At 40.7% G+C, this 24,498-nt stretch overlaps 1 protein-coding gene across 2 annotated transcripts in view; it reads left to right on the top strand.

Annotated features, from left to right (window-relative positions):
* Positions 1 to 548: 548 nt before the first annotated feature.
* The window catches only part of SLC2A9 (solute carrier family 2 member 9), an 89,102-nt gene continuing 65,152 nt past the window's right edge, over positions 549 to 24,498 (top strand). The window contains exons 1-6 of one of the 2 annotated variants that reach the window (XM_069014448.1): positions 549 to 636; positions 4,998 to 5,083; positions 10,275 to 10,373; positions 15,277 to 15,437; positions 19,178 to 19,302; positions 20,395 to 20,540. In XM_069014448.1, coding sequence (XP_068870549.1) covers positions 5,021 to 5,083; positions 10,275 to 10,373; positions 15,277 to 15,437; positions 19,178 to 19,302; positions 20,395 to 20,540 — 594 coding nt within the window. In that variant the 5' untranslated portion in view covers positions 549 to 636; positions 4,998 to 5,020. Of the gene's footprint in view, positions 637 to 4,997; positions 5,084 to 6,459; positions 6,599 to 10,274; positions 10,374 to 15,276; positions 15,438 to 19,177; positions 19,303 to 20,394; positions 20,541 to 24,498 lie in introns of those variants that run through there. The other variant, XM_069014447.1, reaches the window with a different exon arrangement.

Raw genomic sequence — 24,498 nt, forward strand, 5'->3', positions numbered from 1 at the left:
ATGGCACAAAGCCAGAAGAGCAGACAAGGTAAATCTTTTTTATTAACTACTGAGAGGTCAATTACTGTACAGTATGTTCTGTGCAGTACTGTCCCAGCCTTCTATAATCTTGCAAAGGGGTGACACCTTGCAAGTACCACACATCATCTCGCTCAGGTATTGGCCCAAGACATCACTGTTAAAAGCTATTTACAGCACGTGGAATGCTGTGGGTGTTCCTCAGTATGGTCACTTGTAATCAGGTAAAAGTATAAGAATGCAAGTCCTAGCCTTAGGCACTTGCATTTCAAATGTCTAATGGTTCAAATACGGGAAGCAAAGCTTTTTCACGGTTTGTGGCATCTGAAACAAAGACCTCTTGTAGGGTATCACAGCCATACAAGGCAGTTTGTTTTCTATTGGGTAAAAAGAGACATTGCACGAATTCCAGCTGAAGAGTGATACTATTCTTTGTTTTTACTGTTAATTATTTATTACTTCTGAAAATGTATAAAAGCGTTAAATCTGCCTTTACATTTAATTCAATGGCTTACTTGTCCCTGTTATAGAGAAGAAAGCAGAAGTACCAATTCTGAAGAGGGCTGCTTCTGAACTGCACTGAACTTCACTGCAAGCAAAGAATACTTCAGGTAAGTGGTGAGTAGCATCTGGAAGTTGGACTTGACACTTTGCAGCAAATTTGGCAATGTTCTCAAGGGGTTGACTTGGGGAGGGAAGAATAGATTTATCTTGGTATAAACCAATGTTGTGAAATTTATAAACAAATAATTTCCTGTGCTAGCCAAGTACTCAGCTTCTATGTAAGTAGTCATTAAATCTGAAATCTGTCTTCCTGTCCTAGAGTAACACATTTCTATGGAAAATAGCTTTAATTTTCACCAGAATTCATAGAAGGAAATCTACCAAAACTCAACAACAACCCCCAACAGAACACTTCACTTTAAGATAGAAACTCAATCTTTCCACTTCTCAATATAAGAGACCAGATTGTGACTTGTATGAAATATTGAAATGCAGACACAATAACTCATCATTTTGTAAAGGTACTTTAGGATGGATACTACAGGTAAAGGAAAAAAATAGACATATATATTTTTTACCACAATGTTAACTGATTACTTACTAGACAGGTATTTATGGAAGCTGGGGTGTTTACAGTATTTGGGAATAACTTTTTCTAAATAGTTCAGTACCATAGGAATGCTCCGTGTCAAACTAGTGTTACACCCCACCCAATTCCATCAAAGGTATTTTAATATTGGGGCTGCTAGACATTTTTCATAAACAGTATAGGAAACATTGACTTGTACAGTCTCATTTGAATTAGAGAAATCTAGTTTAACAAAACTGCTTGACAAGAATCCCTCCAGCAGGAGTTCCAGTGTACTTATTTTAACCATATAGTTATGCTACTTATCAGGATCTAACACATAAACTGTTACTGTTTTGGGGACACAGAAACTCAAAATATGTTCTTCACACTGGATGCTCTAATTAACAGATCTTTTAATTAATCAGTGGTGGATTTCTTCTATGTGAGTGTGTATGTGTGCTTTACAGTACCAGGGAGAGGAGCACACTCATTGCAGTGCACACCAAAAACTAGTGACAGAGGCATCTGGCTTGAAACACAGGGAAGTCCTCAGCTTCAGTCTGTTACACTGCAAGGACAGCCCCATTTTTGAAAGGCACAAGCAAGCAGCCATAGAAAACTTCTGCTATAGTTGAGTAGAAAAAAGATAGCAGCACACAGCCTATGGGTTAGAAGTGAGATGCAAAACTTTTCTTCTCCATGCTCTTTTACCAGAGTTTTATTGCTGACTAAAAAAAAAAGTCTTTTGAAACATAGACTTATTTCCAGCACAAAGCCTAGCAAACCAAGGTAGTTAGATTGGGCACTTTTGCTTCCTAAAGGCAAAAATTATTAGATGTCAGTCTATCATGGACAATAAGACTTACTAAGTCTGTTTGGGTAATTTTTACACAGATGTGTTTTCCAAAGCTTTGCCATTCACACCTTACCGTGATGTTGTCCCTCTTGGTACTTCTTCTTCCTGCTTTTAAAAGAAGGCAAACTATTCTGTGCTACAGTTGAAAGAGGTGTGCCCTGAGGGGTCAAAAGTCCTTTCCATCCCTGAGAGGTCGTACTAGTTATAATTACAAGTAAATTTTGTCACCTGGAGGCTGCTCTTCCACATTTTCCCTCTCCATAGTAGTGCAATGTTGACATAGACATTATTTTTCTATGGAGATAATATGATTTTGTACTTGGGAGACAGATAGGGAAGCTGTACATGCCCATCATGAGGAATTTGTGACAGCAGAATCTTTTATATCACAGATAAACTGCTTCAAGCTTGTTTGTGTTTTGCTTTGGGTGGATTGACCAGGGCTTTGATGTAAGTCCACACTCATCTGATCAAGATGGCTGATGGGCCCTCACTGGCCACTGAACCTTATGCTCAGACTGGACAGCAATAATGAATCTAGTCCAGGTTTTATACACTTGTTAGTCTGGCTTGGTCTTGTTGCTTTTTTTTTTAACGTCTTTGTCCTTTAACTCAGCTTTTCTGAGGTGGTTATCTCCTTGGTGATGCAATACTTCAAAGTTGCTGCATCATAAACTGCTTTCCAGCCTGCATTGCTCAATGGCATCATCATATTAGCAAATATGGCTGTTTAAAATATTAGTTCACCTGAACTTTGCATATTTGCTTTTTCTGAACACGACAGCTTTCCAACAGCTTTTCTTTTTCCTGACTCGCAGTCAGTAAATGAAAGCTGAATGTTCAATAGAAGTTCAGAACTAAACCTGGATTACAGTAGGTTTATTCATACCTCTCCCAAGTCAGTTTGCTACACCAGTCATAATGTTCCTTTTTTTGTGAGCTGCTGAGCCTTCCTTGTCAAGGCTAACAATTCATAGGACTCAGATGGACTGCATGTCCTACCAATGAACTCAACCCATACATTGCTAAATAAACTGTTGGATAAGTAGATAAGCAAACTGTAGCTGAAATGGAAGATGCCCCCTGGCCTGACATAAATGAGCCTTTCCTGGTTTGTGAGTTGCTTCCTGACTAACTGTACAAGCTATGGAGCAGAAAAATCTAATCCTCTGTGACAAAGAAAAAATAATGAATTAATATCTTTGGATTGACAGCTTGAGTAACTTTACCTGGTACTAGCAATATGAACTTCAGAGGGAAGGAATACACTTTTTCACACTATCTATTAAAATTTTTCAGTGAATGGTAAACAACTACATCAGAGCAAATGTGAACCTTTCATTCCCCTAAGTGGATCATCACTTCCTTAGATTTTGTCAAACACTGCAATCTGAAGATCAGGTTTCTGCTTGCTGTAATTGTGTCTCTCTTCCCTTCACACAAGTCAATAAGATGCAAAAATAACACTGAAGAATCCATGCAGGATTTCAGTGACTTCTCTTCCATTCCCAGTCTGGATTTCTTATTTTTTGCATCAACTAGAATGTCTGTTCTGGATACGGTAACATTCCTTTTGCTACAGTCAAGTCAATATATTAAAAAAGTAAAAGATTAAAATAGTAAGACCTGAACTATAGGAAGGAGAGATCATTCTGAACACTTTCACTGATGGTGCACTGCTAGCAATTAAACTTTCCAGACACAACAGACATATCTTAAAATGTTTTAAACATGTTCTGAAAAAAACTCAGCCACATAAAAATAAATGCAGTGAGGAAAGGCAGACACAAGTTATCCCTGCTGGTGGTTAGCTGTGAGGTTATGTCTCCTTAGATGCTTAGCAGATTGTTTCTGTGTTGTTTCTCTTTCAGTGCTATGACCCATATACTCTTTATCTTGTCAGCTCTTAAATTCCAGTTTGATGATGCTTTGTTTGTGCTCTGTCAGAACCTTCATTAATTTAATTATCTACATTATCCATGTATGAAATCTGTATGGGATGTGGGAGCTTCAGTGAACAGGTCATGACATTATTTTTCATATACTTGTTAAATGTGGACGGGACAGGAGAACTGCTTGATAAGACTAACCCTCTCTCCTATAAAGTGAAATACATTTCCATGAAAGCTCTTTTTGAAGAATAATTTAACAGGCATTGACTAAGGCCCTTTGAAGTGGAGGAAAAAGATGTTGTTTGCAGGTTGTTAGTATTGACTGCACTGGTAAGTAGAGAGGGAAGAAGGTAACTTTTCTGGTACTTCTAGGATGCTGTTACATCTCTAGTTTCTCTCACTTAAAAGCTCAGACTGATTACTTGGAACCACCTGATATAATGGCCCCAGTACTGCCAAAGTCTCATAGAACTGATTTAATCTTAACAACCTCTTGTGTGTGTGATGGACTCAACACTCCAGGGTGCTGTTTCACCAAACTGCCTGTTATCCCCCATGTCTTATAGCTCACTGTGTTGTATACTCTTGCCTGGAAGACAGCTTGTATTCAGGACTGGATCTATCATTACCATAATGGCCATGTAAGCAAAAAATCTTGAAATGTGCTCTCATCCCAAGATGTCAAAGCAGAAGAACACAGTAATCCATGTTCCAAATTAACTGAACAAACGGGCAGACTGCCCAAGAACATACAATGAAGCACCGTGTAAATATCAGATCCTCTCTGAAACACCAGAATACAGTTTAGTTTCTTAATAAATTAAAATGCCCTTTAAAATTATTAAAGTACATATGGTGATGTATAGGCAAGGATTTGCTTGACACACCAGTAAATAACTGGACGACTCCTTTGCAAATGTGCAATGACCTAGCTAGTGTAAGGTCTAATATTCATTAGAATGACACCAACAATTAATCCAAATGCCCTGCCTGGAACCCAGCCATAGTAATGTAGTTTCACCTGACTGACTAAACTTCTTTTGTAGTTGCAGTGGGTCTGTTGTTCCTGCTGTAGTAGTGACAGCATGCCTACTAAAGAGCCTGTATATTTATCCCCTCCTGAACAGTAGCACAACTTTCTCTTCTTTTCTTCCAGCTATTAGTTAACAAGGTAACAGAATGGAGAACAAACAGCAAAGCAATGGCATGATGAAAGCAAATAATGCAGTGAAGAAGAAAGTGGTGAGTGAATTAATCAAATCTTCTGTCAAGACATTTGTCTGCTATTTGGGGACTGGAGGTAGAAAATAATTATTTGGAACCTATATGAATACTTACCTTTTATTTTGAGTGGCATATGTTTAGTTTCTGTAAGTTACCGAGAGTGATTGCAAAGGGTCAAAAATGGTGAGTGGGTTAAGGTGAGAAATTAGGTACATCTTAATCACAGCTAGCCATATTATCACATCTTATTTGTATTTGAGTATGAACTGAACTAGTCACACTTATTTAACATGAAATGAAACAAAACAAAACACAGGTATCTGATTCATCTCAAATACACTCTGGGTATTCCAGGGCTTGATTCTCCTGACTTGACTCTTTTACTTCTTATGACAATTCAAATAGATTATAAATGTTGTCCAGATCATTGATCAATATGCACAATAATTTTACACGTTAATGAGTAGCATCTGGCTTTCTGTTCAAACACCGGTCATCTTGATCTGAGCCAACACTTCAAAGTTACTGCATCATAAACTGCTTTCCAGCCTGCATTGCTCAATGGAATTTACTATGTCTTTGGGAGCTCTAAGCTAGTTCTGAGGTATGTAGCATATCAGAAGTGAAAACAGCTCAGATTTACACCAGTATTAGCTACAGTCACCTGGGAACCATTCCCAGATGCACTTAATACTCATCATTGCCAATTAGAAGGTGTCATTTAACTCTTAGTATTTCAAAATTCCGTGCTTGTAAGTAGGTACCGTCAAACATAATAGCTGAAAGCTTTTATCTTCCCCAGGTGGCATGTCTAATCCCCATCCCTTACACAGCAGTAGTGTGGCATGTCAGATCTAAACCTCCTAAGGCTGTGGAAACATCCCTAACATCTTAATTGGCTACAAGTCTTGCGGTAACTTCACTTTCCAGCCTGGGCAACACGGGAAAAGTCTTCCCCACCTCAGCCTAGAGTCTTGCTCATAGAAAGGATGCCCAGGTCTCCAGTCAGGACCGCGGCAGGGGCCCCCCGCAAGCCGTGGTCCCCCAGCCCCAGTGCCATTCGGCGGGAGGGTCACGATGGACACCGAGTCGTGACATTCCCCTGCCCTACCTACGCTGCTGGGTAAACCCCTGAGGAGGGACGGGGCCTGTCGGGCAGCCCCAGGCACGGCGGCGGGCGGGCACATTCTCCTAAGTTATGTGCGAGCACGCACAGAAGCGAGCTCGTGTTCCCCCATCGCCCGAGCCCTGCCCGCAGCCCCGGGCACAGGCTCCGTCCCCTCCCGGGAGCCGCGTCCTCCCGCGGCCGGGGCAGGGGCAGGGGCAGGGGCAGGGCGGCCGCGGCCCCGGCCACCCCCGAGCGCCCGGCACGGCCCCGCCGCCCCCCGGCCGCGCCCCCGCGGAGCCCCGCGCTGCCCCGGAGATGCGCGGCTGTTGCGCGCGTGCGGCGGCGGCATGGACGGAGCGGCCGAGCCCGAGGCGGACACGCTGGTCAAGCGGGGAGCGGGGAGCGGCGGCCGCGCCCGCCGGGGCGTAAGTAGCGCGGGGCATCTTTCCGCGCTGCGGGAATGTCCGCAGCCCTTTCCGCGGAGCGGGAGCGAGCCCGGCAGTGCGGGCGGGGAAGCTTGGCCTGCGCTGCCCGCGCCTCGGGGAGGATTAACGGGAGAGGGGGTGATTCGGATCCTCTCTGGCGTAGTGGGGAGGGAGGGACGCGGGGCTGGTGCACGAAGGCTGCGGGAGCCGGAGTAACAGCCCGGGGCTCCTCCGAGAGCCAGGCGGAGCTCAGGTTGCACAGCCCTTCCCCGCTCGGAAAGTTGTTGGTGCCGATGCAGGGGAGGCCAGTGGTGGGCAGAGCTAAAAATACGGCAGCCGCCGAGCGGGGACCCGGAGGATGGGCGGGGGGCAGCGCGGGGCCGGTGTGCCCGGCCGGGGAGCGCAGCCGCCGCCGCGGGTGAAGCGCCGGCCGGCGGGAGCAGAGCGAGGAGAGGGCGCTGCTGCTGCTTCCTCGCTGCTCCCCAGGACCACCCGTATTGGCGAGCTCTCAGGGGAAGGGCAGAGCCGGGGAGAGAGGGACGGAGGTTTCCCTTCATGTCCCGCAGCCCCGAGGGCAGAGCAGCCGGAGGGCGCCGGGTGCGCGGGCACCTGCAGGGAGCGCCCGGGTTGCGCGGGACCTGGGTCCCATTAAGGATATCCCCGGTAAGGTGCTCCAAAGTCCACCTTTCCTGTGTCAATAGAAAGTCTTAGCAATATCTATTTTAAAAGATTAAACTTCCTTATGCATGCATGCAGTATTTACCACTAACAATTGTGTTTCATTTTAGTCTGAGGAGAGGGCTATAACTACCCAAAGTACAGTACTCTAAACTGTGTTTTGAAAACTGAAGTGCAAACTGAAATGAAAACTGTCATGCATTAAATAAAAAAATAAAAAAAAATTAAAAAAGACAATTTAGACAATTTGAGACTTATGGTAGCCAGCACAAATATTACATTGCATACTGAACAAGGACTGGAGTTGAGAAAAGCATCTGCAGGGCACAGTGCCCTGGGATTTGTGATTAAACAAAAAATGTGGGCTTTGACAAGTAAGCAGTCCTCGGGTATCTGCAGATCTTTTTTGTGAGCTGACATGAAGCTTTCCTTACTGAACACTTACTGCTGTGGTGATGGTCACAAGTTCCTGCCCTTGGGCTGACAGCAGTGACACATGAGCACTCGCATGGCTGTGAAGCCAAGGAACACCTATGAAGGAGTCATGGTTTCCTTCTTGTTTCCTGGCAATTGTAAAAGACATTGTGGGGTTGTGTTTCCCTTTCCTTTCCTTTTACTAATGTTGCCACAGTGTTAATATTTTTTTGAGCAACAGTTTGAATTTTTTTTCGCATTCTTTCTTCATTGTGCTTTCATCTTTATGTGGTGTTGCTGATGCCTGAGCAAATATTTAAAATAATGAATGAGGAGACAGGTCATGGAGAAGTTGAACTTCATGTTCCAAGTTCCAAAACCTCTGGACTGAGTGAGCCTGGGGTTTTCTGCAGCAGCCCATATACTTAAAAACTTCATGGTATTGAATAAGTTTCTAAACCCAGCTATTACAGTGTGAGGTTTCCTAAGCACTTCTGTGATTTGCCCTGCATTGTCTTCCACTTAGCCTCATGTACATATAATGCCTGTGCTGAAAGGTTTATGCATTCATCAATGTTTTTAATAACAATTAGGCTATATGTTCCAAATAATTTTGCTTGCAGAATTTTTCTGATGGGTCTAATGTTGTTAGAGTAGAACCCTTTAGAAATATTGCATCAAGATTACTGCATAACACTTAGGAACTCACGCTTATTGTTTGTGAGCCCTTTGGGAGCAGCCTGGTAGACCACCAGCAATATTCCCCCCAGCATCATTCATTCAGAGTAGTAGCAATTTCTTCTAAGTGCAGGAATGCTTGTGCATAGCAGAGAAATAATAAGCATCTAATATGAAGTATTATCATCATAAGTTAAATAAAGCTTTGTGTCAAGTTTCTACGTTTTGCTAACAAAGTAATGGTGCAAACTGTGTGTGTGTGGCAGGCTGATTTTAAGAAGCTGGCTAATAATAATAAATTGTGTTTGGCTTATGTAATGATCTCAACGGGATATATTTCTTACACAAGGCTTTTCGCCTGCTGCACACTTTCTCCTGGCTTGACCAGAAGCAGGCTGGTTAATGAACTGTGTAATCTCTTGAAAGGTTCCCACATCATGTGGAAGAAGTTAAAAACACTCAGCTGTCCTACAGGCTGCATTTTGAATGTTCAGGGTTGGCAGCTATGAGCATGGCAGACCCCATATGTGCTGGGTTGTACAGAGTGATCCCCACCCTGGTACCTGGGTATCTTATCCCTTCTCCATGGGTCACAGTGAGTGTATGCCAGCAGTGTGGCACAGGAGCTCTGGCACATGCCAGTAGCCACGGTGTGTTCTCCTGCCCTGCTGGGCCTGCAGGGCTGGTGGAGCTCGTTCCAGTCTACTGTCGCTGCTGCTATGCCATGTGCCAGCTACACAAACCTCCCTCGTGCTCCAGACCTTTACTTTCCAAAGCGAACACACAATTTCGTGCAGTTGACAGAAGGCATTGACTCATTAACCTGTTGTAGTCTGGAGTGATACAACTGAAGCTGAATTTCTTAGGCCTGCTTAAGCAGATCTTCCTCCTTTTGAAAGGATTGAGGCTTGAGTGAATGAGGAGGCTGAGCATAAATGGCAGTGAGCTGTGCTTGAAATTCTAAATTCTTATCATAGTGTATTTTAAATTGAAAACATTAAAAAGACATCAATTTTAACACATTCTGAGTTGTCTTTCATTAGCTACAAAGTGATGTTTGCAATTGACCAGCCATCAAAACACTAACTTCAATGTCTCTTGGGAATGGCTGGCAGTGGTCTCTTCTGCCACAATCTGTAACCCAGCAGGAGAACCAAGTCACAGGAAGTAATACTGGAGAAGGTGGAAAGGACCCTGAAATGCAAAATCTCTCAAATCAAAACAGTTCATTCAACAGCTGATGTGGAAGAAGAAATTGCTTGCAGAGGTGGGCTGAAAAAGAGTATGAGGAGGATGAGGGGAGGAGACCTGAGGAGGGAGAGATACAGGTGTGTCAGTGGGAAAAAATGCAAAAGTGTGTCCACTGGAGAGTGTGTGTGGCAACAAGTTACTGTTGGAAACCTACATTTGGGTTACAAAACCTAGTTTGTGGGCATCATTTTAATTTTTTTGTCACAATTTCATTAATCCTTTTGGCAGTGGGGGGGCACACCATCTCATGAGTTTTCATCCAAGTCAGATCTACCCACAGACCTATTGTATCACATATATGCTACTTCTTACTTCGCTGTGTTATACTGTCAACAATTTCCTTGGCTGAGATTATGCTTCCCCCCCAGCATTTTGCTTTTTGGTGAGGGGGCAGGCAGAATGCTTGCAGCAGAACTCTGTGATGTTGAAAGAAGTTCAAATGTTCACTTATGTCTCTGTAGATGTTAACTGAGGTGCTGTCACTTCAAATTTAATGTTTCTCAGATTGAGCAAAGGGAAGTGTTTCAGGCTATTATTCTGCAGCAAGGACATCTGCCTGCAGAAGCTATGGAAGATAGCTAAGGAGTGTTTAAAAGCTGAGGTACATTAATTTTGAGTGTACTAACAACGGCTGCATCTTTTCTTTGTTTTTCAGAATTGGTCTGGGAGTCTTATTGTAGCCTCTTTAACTGGTGCTTTTGGGTCGTCTTTTCTCTACGGTTACAATCTGTCGGTGGTGAACGCTCCTGCCGGGGTAAGTGACTGGCTAAAGTGGAATTTAATATCAGCAGAGGGCAGCCGTGTCCAACTATTGTGCTCCTCAGCATCCTGCCTTAATAGTCCTCCTGATTACATAGCAGAAGGGGATTAAATCTCATATACTAACTTTCTTTTGCCCATAACCTCCTTTCTGCTCCCCATTAGGTTTTCACATAAATTCAGTAGCTGTCAGAGAGCTAAAAGCTGCTGTTGAGGTGAAAGGGTGCATGTGGTTTGCTTCTCAGTCTCCCAGGCCCAGGTTAATCCCAAATCTTCTTGCACACTTTTATGTGATAAAGTATTTTTAATATCCGACTGGTGAGTATTCGGTAGCTGCGTGCACATGTAGCAACTTCTGTTCATGTCATTCAGTTCTAGATGGTTGCCCAACATTTCATTCCCACTGTAGTGATATTATAACTAATGCTTCTGGTTTCCTCCTAAATAATGGGCCTCTTCTTCTGTGTTTTGTTGCGATGCCTTGTTTGGTTCTGAACTCTGAACTTCTGGGTTGACCATCTATTGCCTGAAACATGTGGGATAGATTTGATGAACAGAGCACTGTGAAATCAGTATAAAAAATTTGTGGGGATTTCATTAAAATATCAGTTATTACAAATGGAAATATGAACATTTTGGTTTTACACTGGCTGTCTAGAGACCCTCAATTCAGTCAAGGACAGCAGTAAGCAATTCAGTGGAGTTGCAAGCAACACTATTTTGAAAAGTAGCTAGTAAATATTTGGAATTAACTGTGGAAATTCCATTTCAAAATAGTTCTTTTTCAAAGCTAGCTCCTTCTTTCATGAAATTTTTGTAGGCTAGATTGCCACCTAGGCAGGTTTTTTGTGTTAAAGATGGATGCAATATTTAAATTTTTTTTTAAATTTATGTTTCATATGTGAATTTTATTTGATAAACTGTTGACCCAAAGGACTAGGAAGAGACTCAACCAATAGAAATTTTTAATTACTTGCTTCATAACTTCTGGGAGTTTTCTCCAAGTTCCTGGTGTTTTATATACTGATAATTCAAGCTTGGATAAATTGGATGTTAATGTAGTATGATATGTCCAGGCATCACTTCACCTTGCAGTCATCAGAGGATAAACATGGCTTGGAAAAAAATCAGCAAGAATCTGTAATTTTGTGTGTAATGGTATCGATGGGTCTGATGGTGAAAATCCTTCCTGCACTGCCTTGGGGCTCTCAACAGAGCAGTGAGAATAAGCTGATTTCTAAACTTTTAAGTACTGTTTTAAAAACGGACTGTCCTGGTAGTGAGAGCTCTCCTGTCACTTTCTGCAGGAGTAAGGGGAAGAAAGGATGATAAGATGTGCTCCTTGGCAACACTCAGACAGTTCTCTTTGAGCCATGTGATAGATTACAGTGGTGATCAGAGTGTGCGTGGGTAGGTTGAAAATGCAGTCCAGTGACAGATGCTAAATTCCAGGTGTTGTGCTTAATAATACTTCCAGGATTGTCTGGTTTTGCTTGAAATCTTTAGTGTGGCTTTTGGACTGAAACTGGGCACTATGTGAATGGCTTTGGCCATACCATTACAAGTATGCATGAAGTGTCCCTTGGTGTTTCAGTGTTTGATTGAGAACTTTGTGTCTTTCTTATTCATGTTAAGCCATATATTAGCTAGGGCTAAGGAGTAATCCAACTGGCAAGGAAGTTGTGTAGCTCAAGAATAAAATGCCACTCTGTCCTCTGGCCCTCTCTCCAGCTCCAGGACTAGTGTGTGTCATCCATTTGCCTACAACAGACCACTTTCCTGTCCCTGGAGCTGGTCCCAGTGACTAGGTTGAAGGGAAGAGCATAGGCTGAGGTCATGGCCATGGTGGGGAGCAGTGAACATTACCAAAGCTGTGCTTCTTGCAGCACAAGAAAAGGAACCTTTGCCCCATCTGTTTTCTCCTGTATGTTACTAAATCAGTCTGCTGCAACGTGACCCTTTGGGAATACTGATGTGAGATGACTGGGAAATGCCAAAGCAGAGCATCTTGTAGCTGTAGATAACAGCAGCCTTGTAAGAGGTTGTACTGGGAGTGCAGAAATTCCTACAAGTTGTAAGCTGAGTTTCACTTACAAACTTGGTAGGATGAATAACTGCTTGTGGTGACATGCAGCTTACAGCCAACACTGTCAGATGTCCTTCTCTCTGTGGGATGCTGGGAATCTTCTGCCCCTGTTTACTTCAGCACAATTCCTCTTGATGCTGAAGAGGTCCTCCAAACTCAGAGGACTGTATGATCCTTTGAGAAGTAGTGGGAAATGATAATGACTGTTGAATAAAACACAGGATGTTTCCAGGATCCTGGAACAAGCATGTCAGTAGAATGACTTAGCTGATCGAGTGAGGGAAGTTAATTTAAGACTTGTGTCCTTGTTGTAAATTCTTGTGTCCATTTTCCTTCTTTTTGATACAAATTGTGTCAGCTCATCAAACCACAGGGGGATTCTCCTATAGCTCTCACTGGTGAGCTTTAGTTCAGGTCATTTCGTGAGGCAGAGTTAGTCTAAATTCCTGATTGTTTCAAGGGGAAAATAAGCTGCACATCCTCTGTTCAGAGCTGAAATTGCTTCCCACTCAGTTCCCTGTACTTCTGTGGGAAAGAGCATGGCCCATCACAGGTATTATTCTCCGAGAAACCCAGAGTTACAAGTCTCCAAGGGCTTGTTCAAAGAGTTACCAGAATTTATTAAAAACATATGGGAGCATTTGGCAGTAAGAAGACAAAAGATTTAATTGAATACAAGTTGAAGCTGTCTTATTCTGAGCTGAATTTCTTCAGTTCATTTAATGGACCAATTGTGGGCAACGCCTGTGGAACAATGATGTGCTTTGTGCTCTGGGAGGGAAGCAAAGGCCCTGCTCCTTTCTGCATTGCAGCCCTTGCCCTCTTCCTGCAGGAGGCTGCAGCTCTGAGTTCCTATGGCACAAACATACAGCCTGCTGTGACAGCTGGTTCAGTAGCTGTCACTGTGTGTGAATGACCTCTGTAACTATGGGTAAGACAAGGAAAATATTTCCCTTGTATTTAAAATGTATCCATTAGATTAATATATATATAAACCTATATATTTTCCTTATATTCCTCTTATCTTTCTCACCCTAGCACAACTATCATAACGAGCTCAGGCAGTTGAGAAAATAATATACTGATATCAGTCAGCTACCATTTTTTTGTAGTCTTTATGGGCTAAAATGTTTGTATACAAGTTTATGCCTTTAGTGTTATTGAGATACCTGGTCTAAATCCCAAAGGAGCCTTTCCACAGAATTCAATGGATTCAAATCCAGTGGATTTGTTCTACCAGGTTTATTTTGTTTCATGTGCATCTGCTGAAAATGTCTGTGTTTTATTAGCTTCCTATTTACTGGCAAGGGGAATCCAGAGAGAGGTGCTGGTACGCATCAGAACATCCATCGACCTGTTACTAGTGAGCGTTGTAGTTTGTACTTTCTTTTCTTGAATATTTGCAGTTATTTGATGACTCCTTGTAAATAACTAAGCTATGCTGAGGAAATTAGTCATAACACAAGGGAAGAGTAATTTACATACTATTTTTAGCCATTATCATTAACAAGAAATGCTAATGGTGTTCCAAAAGTGCTTTCTCTTAATATCCATTACTGACAGAAATTAATTTTAAATAGACAAGAAGGTGTCTGAATCTAAATATAATCTGAGTATTGGTGTTAAAAAACTAAGATGTTACTATTTGGTTTAATGGCAGATTCATTTGGAATCTTACTGTGAGACATCTAAGTCATTCAAGCACCAAACTGACTTTTCTTCTTCCTTTTTTTTAAAAGTTGTTGGGGTTTTTTGTTTGGTTTTTTTTTAAGTTTTTTTTTTTTTCCTGTCTGTTTAGGAACATTTAAGATAGGATGGGAGAAATAATCCTGTTCTCCTTTTAATTCAGGGCACAAGAAGTTTACTAGAAACTTGATAGATGGAAGACAGGAAATTGTATATTCTACCTTTGGCTTTCTTAGTTACTTTGCAGATGGAGAGGTGATAATTCAAACTAAAAGCCCTCAAATTGAGTATTTCATGTGTCCAAGGCCAGACACTAGGTAAAGTTTGAAATTCCTACTTTGAACAGGGAAAATGTAGTGGCTTATAATGCTGAGTACTGTCCCAGGATAATTTAGGAGCTATTACATTCTGAAGGAAATTGGAGAAGAATCTGGAAAAAAAGGCCAAGATTAAACTTTTGATACTGTAGAGCTTGAGAGCTTTTCCCAAGCGGGTTGTGCCCTTCTCCTGTGGTAACTGCAACTGCCTGGTACTGTATCCTCACCAGAGCATCAGGCACCACGGTGGCATTTCCTTGGTTTTGAAATGGGAGCAGCATAAAAACAAAGAAGCTTGACTAAATAGAAAGTAAATAGGTGATGTCTCTGCAGGAAATACAGAGAGTATGTTAAGATGCTGTCCTGGAACTATCTTTACCCTTTAAAAAGATGAAGAACTTGGTGTAACTAAACATCAGGGAAGGGAAGCTGTTAGTAGGCATCCTTCAAAAACCTGCAACTGTGCTCATGTGAGGAAAGCAGAAGAGTGTAAACTTTGGCAGATTAAAGGCTAAAGAATGACCTGATCCCAGACATTCATATCTACCTGTGGGGTTTTTTTCCCCACCTTGTTTGTGACCACCTTGTAGTTAAATGTTTATATGCTTGGACTGATTCAGTTAGTTTTATTGAAGTTGTATCTATAAATGAAGCCCTATTTTTTGGAGGAGGGAGAAGAGCAAGGGTGATTCCTGCAAGCAAGCTACTGGGTTTTTTTTTTGGTCTTTAATTCTGTTTCTCTGAGTTGTATTCTTAGAGTGTGATTTTTTTTTTTTTTACACTTATTTTTATTATGTATTTTCTTTCAGTATATCAAGAAGTTTTACAATGAAACTTGGGAGAGGAGATATGGCTTCTCTGTGGATGAAGGCACACTGACGCTCCTCTGGTCCATAACTGTTTCTATTTTTGCCATTGGTGGCCTTGTGGGTGCCATTATTGTTACCCCAATTGTGAAGTTCTTTGGAAGGTAAGAGTTTTGGAAAAGTTGCATTTTCTAAAGTAGTTTCTCACTTAGTCTCTCTAGAAAGTTTTACTTTTATTTAAAAACAAATAAATCTTTAAATTCTGAAAACTTATTGTGAATCGTTTGAGTCACAGAAACCATTTGCTCTGAATGGGCAGTGGGTTGAGATGCCAAAGGAAAATACCATAAAATAGAAAAGATTTCACAAAGGACTGGCAGATTCTTGTTTCATGAGTCTACTGAATACCTTCCTGTAAACAAACAAACCTGTTGATGTATCTCATTTTCTTCTTAACAGCATTTGTTGTGATATGGTAATAAAAACATACTCCTTTTTCCATCCTTGTGTCAACTTAAAGTACAGTTTGAAGAACTGGACTAGGATGAAATTCACATATGGTCTTCCTCAAGAAGCAGGGGATGCCATCCACATTCTGTACAGTGCAGTATTTGATCAAGTCTTGACCAAAGAGAATATGAGTATTTTAGGAATGTTTACGCTGATGTGTGTTTACATTTTTGCTGCAGGTACTAACTAGGTATTTCTGTAAATTTTTGTGCCATGGAGTCTTTCAAAGAGAATTTTAAGGATATTTATAATTTATCTATATTTAGAAGGGCATGAAAAAAACCCCATCGTTGTAGCATTCATACTAACTGCTCATTTAGATTTTCCTTAATTGTAAATTCAATATTATTTGATATTTTTTGGTCAGTTAAATCACAGGAGAACATCATCATGGAGGCTTAAGTATAAGAATAAACCTCCAGTGTTCTTACTTTTCTGTTTCACATTTTGACTATTTTCATTAGATTGTGCTTTCCTAGGTCTATTTTTCATCCTCCCAACTTGTCCATATCTCATTTTTCATCTCCCAGAGTGTATTTTCAGGTTCTTCCATTTCATGCTTATGGTAAGTCAGTATTCCTAGATGTTACCCATTCTTCACGAATTTATTTTGTCACTTCAGCACTTGATCTTCAATTCTTAAATATTTTACATTGTCACATTATTATTTTTTTTTATGTTTTCAATTTCTTCTGAAAAACCATACATTTGGCTTTAACACATTTGTTAGAAATATTAAACTGTGCCTGACTCAGACTGACTAATTCCCAGAATATTTCTGAGTCATTATTAAAATAAAGTGAAATAAAAATGGGTTCACAGAAGGCTTGAATTTTCAGTGACGAGTAGAACAGCTTTGTGAACAGGTTTGTCAAAGTGGTGGCTGATCTCTGTCATAGACACACCACTTTTATTGGAGCTGGTCAGATTTCCAGGGCAAACCTTTACACTTGCAGACTCTGCCCCTGTTTATGATGTTTATTTCCATTAAGCCATGAAAACAGCTCTGTCATAGATACAGTGGATGGGTGCTGGAGCAGAGATGGGAAGGGGCTGTGTGAATAAAGGCTGCTCACCAAAGAGTGGTCATTGAGTTTGCTGTTCACACTGCAGTGTGTTTGTCTGGTCTAGGAACCCAGACTGACACATCATTATGGTAATTGAGGAGCACATTGTGAAATGTTGGCAGAACAATAAAACACTTTGCTGTTAAATTGCTCAAGTGTAGGTTGGAGGGCTGTGTGTATGATGAAGCTGAGCTCCATTTACACTGACACAGAAAAATGAGCTAAGGGGGATTAAAAGCATTAGTCAGAAATAATGTATGACTTTAAAAGAACACTTTTGAATCATATTGCTGTAAGGGTAAAAACATAAATTCCAAATTACTGGATTCCTAGGCCCTATTTTCTTCAAGAGACATGTAGAGTAATTTTTTGAAAGGGAACCTTCATCCACATAAACATAATTCCCATGTTCAGCTGTGACTTTGACACTTCACAATTTAAATTCTCCTCTTCTAATGAAGGGAGTCTGCTGTTGTTTATCCTGAGCACCCAAAACAATATGCTCAAGGGATTGTTTAGGTCTCTGCTGGGGACATATTTCTGAGCATCACAACAGGGTCCTCTCCTTCCTCTTGGTACCACAGCCAATGGTTGCTCTCAGTTCCTTCAGTGAGAGAAAGGACAGTGCAAGGGGTTGGAGTCAGTGTGCAGCAACTTCTCTGTGCCATTCCTTGCTCCTCACTCCTCCTGTGCTCCAGTGTGGGTCCCCGTGGACCAGAGTCCCTCTGGGGATGTCACTGCTCAGGTCTGGATCCCCCTCTCCTCCGCTGGCCTGGTTATGCCCTCTCTCTATCTCCTCACAGAAGCCACCCTTGCAGCCTCTTCACTTCCAAAACCTTGCCACAGACACCACTTTATATAGTAATATCCCAAACAGCATGTTTAGGCCTTCCAAAGCCTTTGTTTTTATCATGCTTAGTTAGGCTGTGCTTTTCTCTTCTCAGCTGCATAGTATAGGGGTTTGCTGGCCAATCTTTTCTCAAGAAAGTATGCATTTTGTAGTTTTTATTTAAATTAAGGGAGAAAAAAGTAGTATCTTCAGATGAATGTATAAGACTTGTTTGGCCTGAATGAACATTTTGTTTCCATTTTTGACATTATTTATATCACTTCAGCCATCTCTGAGTGTATATCCATTTGAAAAATTTGTTTCAGATAGTACAATCATCACTCTTGACAGCTATGTTGTATAGACTTGAAATGAATTGTATCTCCTTTTTCAATCTTCAAGCCATGTTATTCATTCAGTGTTCAAAACTCACTAGAAAGTAGAAGGAGTAATTAAAAACACAAGTATTAAAAATATTTCATTTCAAAAATGCATGCATCTGTTGTGAGAAGTTGGGTGACATTCAATGGGTGTGAGATTTCCAGTTGATACTTGCATGTTGAAAAGAATGAGAACCGGGGGTCGGTTTGTCACCTGCTCTAGAAAGAAAAGAGGTAGACAGCCTTCCTGGTCATTCCTCTTCTTTTAAATTAATGAGTCCCTCAAACTTGAGCAGAAAGTTCTGAGAGATGAAAACTGAAAGGAGTTAAGCTGTTGGCAAATGAGAAATTTAGATGGTTTGAAAATTTTAAAAAATATTTTTGTTATTTTGTTTGTATTTAAACTAAGTAATAATTTGCCATAAAGAATATTTATTTTATTTGAAAAAAAAATGTTTAACTGTTAGAGAATGAAATAATTTTAAAAGTGGGGAAGAAATACATAAATCTGTACTTTGGTTTATTCCAACAATTTTTAGAAAAGGGTTGATTTTTATTACTTGAATGAGGTTAAATATTTTTTCTAACTCTACAAGTAAGAAATAATTTTCCTCAATGTATGTTTTTAATATCAAGGATTTAAGGATGAATTACAATGACATAGATAACGTCACAGTTGAGAAGTTCTCTAAGTGGCAAAAACTGTATGTAGCATTAAAGTGCCTGTTGTTATATCAGCTTATTGCTATTTGAGGTATACTCTTTATTTCCTCCATACAGACATCTATCCAGAGTGTGCTTATTTATATTCATGTACAGAGCCTCAGGCCTGGCACTTGGGTTTTTAGGATGCATAGGACAGCTCCTTGCTGTGCTTTTGAAATACAGCTCTTTAGTTATCTATGTTATGTTTTCTTCTAAATTGTGGTATAGGTTTGAAACTGTATCCACTTGGGTACAGTGCTGTTTCTCAGAACTCTACACAACATCTAAGAGTTTAGTTTGTTAGGCACTTTTTATTTATAGATATTTAAGAATAATAGCTTAGTGTGCTTCTAATATAACTCGATTTAACTACCATGATGCTGGTTTCTACCTAAACCATCTTTGCCTTTTAGGAAATGCACATTGCTGCTCAATAATGTGTTTGCAGTGGCAGCTGCGCTGTTGATGTCCCTGTCCTTGCTGGCAGGGTCCTTTGAAATGCTCATACTGGGCCGCATTATCATGGGTGTTGATGCAGGTAAGCTTTGGTCCCACTCCACATGTCTGACGTGCTTGTGCCATGCACAAACTTTCTCCTCTTCCCCGGTTAGAACTTGCTTTGCATTAAAGAGGCATTCCAGGGACTAGCTGTAGTCACTCTGATTTCACTGGGGCAAAATGGCACACTGAGGGCTGGAGGATCTGATGTTTGGAGGAGACACTGGAATGGATGCTCGCTGCTGCTAGCAATGCTGGTTGTTCCCCCACCTTTCCTATTCCAGCCCTGGTAGAGAGTATTTGTTTCCATTCCATGAAAATCCCTTGGCTAGGGGATTCTGTTCTAATTTAACAGTGCTTGTTGCTGTGTGTTTAGAAGTTGTTGGATCCCATGCTAATACCTGCAGGACTAAGGAAGGTTTGGTACCTCATCAATTGCTCCTAGCGGTTTGAAAGTAAACCATGGAGGCACTGCAGCACCAGAATAATCCTGCAGCTAGAAGGATGGGTCTCTGCTAATTTTTATCTCAGATTATCACCAAACAACCAAACTTCTGGAGCTGTGAAAACATTGTCATTGTTCTGACCAGGGTCATGCTTTTTTTTTTTCCTGGCTTTAAGCAGCATTCCAGCTCGTTTTATGCCTATTGTGAAGAATTCATTGCAGCTGTAAACCTGTATTGAGAGGAACATCTGCTAATACTGTTTACAGTAAAAATACTTCATCTGACAATGTCTGCTCTGTCTGACTGATGCACTGGGGTTTTTTTTCCTTCCCTACTATCAGTGCTAGCATGATTTTGCTTGCTTTGGGATGAGCAAAATCTCCTGGAGATTCTAATCTCTGAGTAACCTTTGGTGCTCCACTTCAAAAACCAGCCTACGCACATCGCTGCAGATCTGTAACAGATAATCAATCCCATAGTTATTAAATGGTGTGAGAGTAATTAGACATGGAGGGAAAATAATTCATGTTATCTGTGGATAGATGTAATTCTGTTCCTTGTGTGGTTTTATGCCACCCTTGTGAGCAGATTACCACTCAGACTCCTTTCAATAGAAATTTGTTGCATACCTGGAATAATGAAAAGATGTATTGACTTAATATATGGGTTTTGTTTTTCCTTTGTAGGCATTTCCTTAAGTGCCCTTCCCATGTATTTGAGTGAAATATCTCCTAAGGAAATCCGTGGTTCATTGGGTCAGGTCACAGCAATTTTCATTTGCATTGGTGTTTTCACTGGTCAAGTTTTGGGGCTGCCAGAAATATTTGGGCAAGTAAGTATTTAACCAACCTTTTCTGTCAAAGAACACAAGCGTGCTCTGTCATATTTTCATGTTTTGACTGGATTATTTACAAAAGTGGAAAACAGAGACTTTTTTTTGTTTTGAAGCCCTTTGAAAAATCATTTTCCTCCATGTCTTCTAACAATATGTGCTAAAAAGTGTGGCTAAGTTTGGCAGATATGCCCAGCAGTTTCACCAGCTTGAGTGCCTTATGTGTGTCCGTTTGCAGGTCCCCTTCTCCCCCTTTCTTGATGTACATCTGTTTTTGCTAGCTTCTGGTTTCTTTGAGCACCATGGAAATGCTTAAGAGTTTTTATATTAATTATTTCTAATTTTTCAATATGAAATAGAACTGAAAAAGCCCTGGTTAGAGTATGAGAACCTGAATAGGAAAACTCTTGCTTAGTGATTATAGTGTTCCTTGTAATGCAGACCTGCTTTTAGACTAAGTGATAGAAGCACAGAGTTAGCAAACAGCTCTATGGAAAGATTATCTATTCAGATAAGAGGCTGTCTTGCTGTCATAGGCTGAGATTAACTTGGTGGCCACTGGATGTCATCATTACCCTGAATAAATGAACTCGAGTTTTGTTCAGGCTGGCACATGGAAATACAGAATCACATCACAGGTAAGGTTGGAAGGAACCACAGTAGTCATCTGATCCAACCAGATACTTTCCATTCAGAGATGAATCTTCAAGGCAGTGTGGAGGAAATGTCTGCAGAAATCCTCTCACAATGAAATTTGAACTCAGAATCTCTTCTGACAGCCAGAAAAAGTAGTAAACAGTTGAAAAGTGAGAGGAGCTTGTCCTTTGTCCATCCAAATGCAACTCCTTTGTAATGATACTGTCCTCCCTGACACTTTTATTTTTGTCTGACCAGATTTCTTGTTCTGTTGAGCTCTCCTGAAGGCAAATGATTTGATTCAATTCACCCTTTATTGAAGGATAAATTTCTCCCCTGCCCATTCAAAGCAACAGATTTTAGGAAAAAAAATGGCTTTTATTGTGTGGCTTCTACAGATGTGCCTTCTCTTGCCTTGGAAGTCAGTCTGTTACAAAGGAGTGTATGACTGCTGAGACGCAAATTCTTATTCCTTGATTTCAGCTTGTTCTTGCTGATTTTATTTCTTTTCTTGCTTTCCTTTCATCCCCATTACTTCTGCTACCAAATTATGGAGGTAATGTTTCTGCCTCTACAACCTGCTTTAGTGTGAAGTTAATTAATATCATGCCATTAAAGATCAACATTAATTTATGTAAGACGAAATATGCTTTATCTGTAGAATTAGTAATTTTCAAGATGGGTAACATGAGCACGCAAAAGGAGAAAAATTTTGGCTGATGTGAATCACAATGTTTCCAGCCAATTTATTGGAGGCAACTTGAATATTCTAGTTGGGTATGTGGGTGGGTTTTTTGCTTTAATTTCTCTTGGTTTTACTCAGGCCAGGATTTTCTTGCCTAGCTGTGTGGGGTTCCCATTGAAACTCCTTCAGTGGGAGGTAGTTTTTATTTTGTTGCTCTGTAGTTGTTTGTTTCGTATCAAAATTTGTTGTAAATAATACCAGTGACAAATACTTGTCTTCTGTCATGGTTTCATGAGTTTTCTTCTAAGCTCTGTCATGTATCTATCACTTGTAAATTGAGCAAATGTCTAAGAGGTTGTTAACCATAGTATCTAAGCATTGATGGATTTGAAGAAAGGAGGAACAAAAATAGAGCTGGACATCTTTCTGGAAGAGACTCTTTGAACCAGGAATGGGCATGAGAAGGGCTGTTGGCATGGATGAGGTCTTGTCTTGTTAGGGGAGGTAACGGCACCGTTGTTTGTGTGGTCAAGTAAATAGAGGGAAGGGAGAGGAACTGACTGCACCGTGTCAACACAAGAAAGAGACCTGCAGAAGGAACAGAGTGGCTTAATCTCAAGGACAGGATGGCTACAAGAATAGCTTTTTATAAATATTGTGTGAATAATTGCATGCTGAAATTCATCAGGGTGATGTTAGGAGCAGACTTCCGGTTGAAGTAGCTTGAGCAGAAAATTTAAATTTTAAATTGGAGCTTGATGCATTTATGTGGATTATATGAGGTTGTTGCCATCAGTGCTTCTGTAGAAGTCTCTCCACAGAAAAGGAAAGCGTTTATGTTGGCTGTGGGGCATAGTGCTAACAAGCATTTATTAACAACCTAAGTGATGATTTCAACTGTTATCAAATTCAAAAGTGTCGCTTTAAATGCAGAATTGTGATAAAAATAGCTCTGAAGCAATGAGTATTACTTGAGGCAATTCAAAAGTCTTTACTGCTTCTTGTATCAAGTAGGTTAAGCAGTGATTTTTTAGTGACCTTTTATTTGTCAAGATTGGTCAAGGTGCAGCAGGAGGCATGTGGGCAGCCCCAGGTGCAGTGCTGAGGAGCAGTGGTCAGCTCTGGCTGGGTTACTGGCTTGAGGCTGGTGGGCTGTTTTCTACTCCTTCAGCTTTCCCAAGCTTTCTACTGGAAGTGCTGAGGGTTCTCAATCCTCTCATTTCCTTCTAATACCTTTTAATGCCAGTTCTGTCAACTTATTCTCATTATTCTTTTGATCAACTGTTATTTATTCCTTAGTACCTTTCTGTTTCTTTTTTATTTCCGCCACTTACTACGGTGCACTTCCTTTCTCCTCCCCCCATCCCTTGCGATCTTTGTGTTTCAGGTTAAACTTCACCTCCTCTAGCAACACAAGGTCTTTAATCTCTTTCTCACCCTGTAAGCCTTTCTCAGGAAAAGTTCTTGGTTTAAATTTGAACCTAGGAGAACAAGATTATACAGCTAACCCAGATGAAATTATACTTTTAAAAATATAATTATATTAAATATTTCCTGGTTTTCCTGGAAATGTTTTGACTGAAGTATTGCAGAAATGCCTTTAATTCTTTTCTGTGTCCTGCCATATTGACATGAACTAGACAAATATGACTATGTCCAATTTTTAAATTAGGGTATAAAAGAGAAAATGCAACAAAAAATTCCAATCTAATAAAGATTGTAACACCTAAATACAGGCAAATTTTTTTATTCTGAATATATAGAATTTTATCATAGTTGTCTCCAAAGGTACCAATTTTAGAATGTGTTTTTTTAGTATGCAGTGCTTATCAAGAGTGATTATTTGAAGGAGAAAATCTGCAGTTGTGACAACAGTCTTGTGCTGCAGTGACTTGGTAATTTTACTTGCTTTCCACAGTCCTAATTCCCTCCCATCCAACAAATCCCAGCAATGCTTTTTATCCAAAATTCTGATTCTTATAGGTCTCAACCTATGAGAAACCATATCTGCTAAGTCTCCACTGAGGTTTAGGAAATTCTACAATGGTAAAGCGGGCTGGTGATCAGAGTGCAGAGCTCAATGACTTTGTGTGCTGGTGACCTGCTTCTCCTCACCAGCCCAACTGCTGAGAGCTGTGAGCTTATTTTCACGTGCTGGCATCTTGTGTTCTATAAGACAGAGTCCCTAATTCTTCAGGAAGCCATGGCATCTGTAGATGACAACTTGGTGCAGCCCACAGGTGTGCAATGATATTGTCTGCTGTAATGCAGGCACTGAATTATTGCTACTGGCGACATGATTATTTAATTCAGGCCATTTTTAGTTGTATAGCATGTGGAGCTTTCCATATATCTGACTGAAGGAAAAAACAGATAATAAGATAAGGACAAACCATCTTAGACCTGTCACTTCTTCAAACACTGCCCTTCAGCTGTTTCCTTTCTCTCTGTTCCTGTGATTCTGCTATTGAATCACCCAGCCCATTTTTCCTGACAGAGCAAAGGCCAGTGCACTGTCAGCTTCAGTTCTGAGAGTAAAAATTTACACTTACTGTCTTGGGTGAATATTGTCTGGCCTGATTCTGATATTCCGTGTAACTTTAGATATCTCTCTAGCTAACTCATCTAGCTCCTCCT

The sequence above is a fragment of the Aphelocoma coerulescens genome, chromosome 4 (assembly GCF_041296385.1).
Source record: "Aphelocoma coerulescens isolate FSJ_1873_10779 chromosome 4, UR_Acoe_1.0, whole genome shotgun sequence".
In the NCBI taxonomy this organism is placed as follows: Eukaryota; Metazoa; Chordata; class Aves; order Passeriformes; family Corvidae; genus Aphelocoma; species Aphelocoma coerulescens.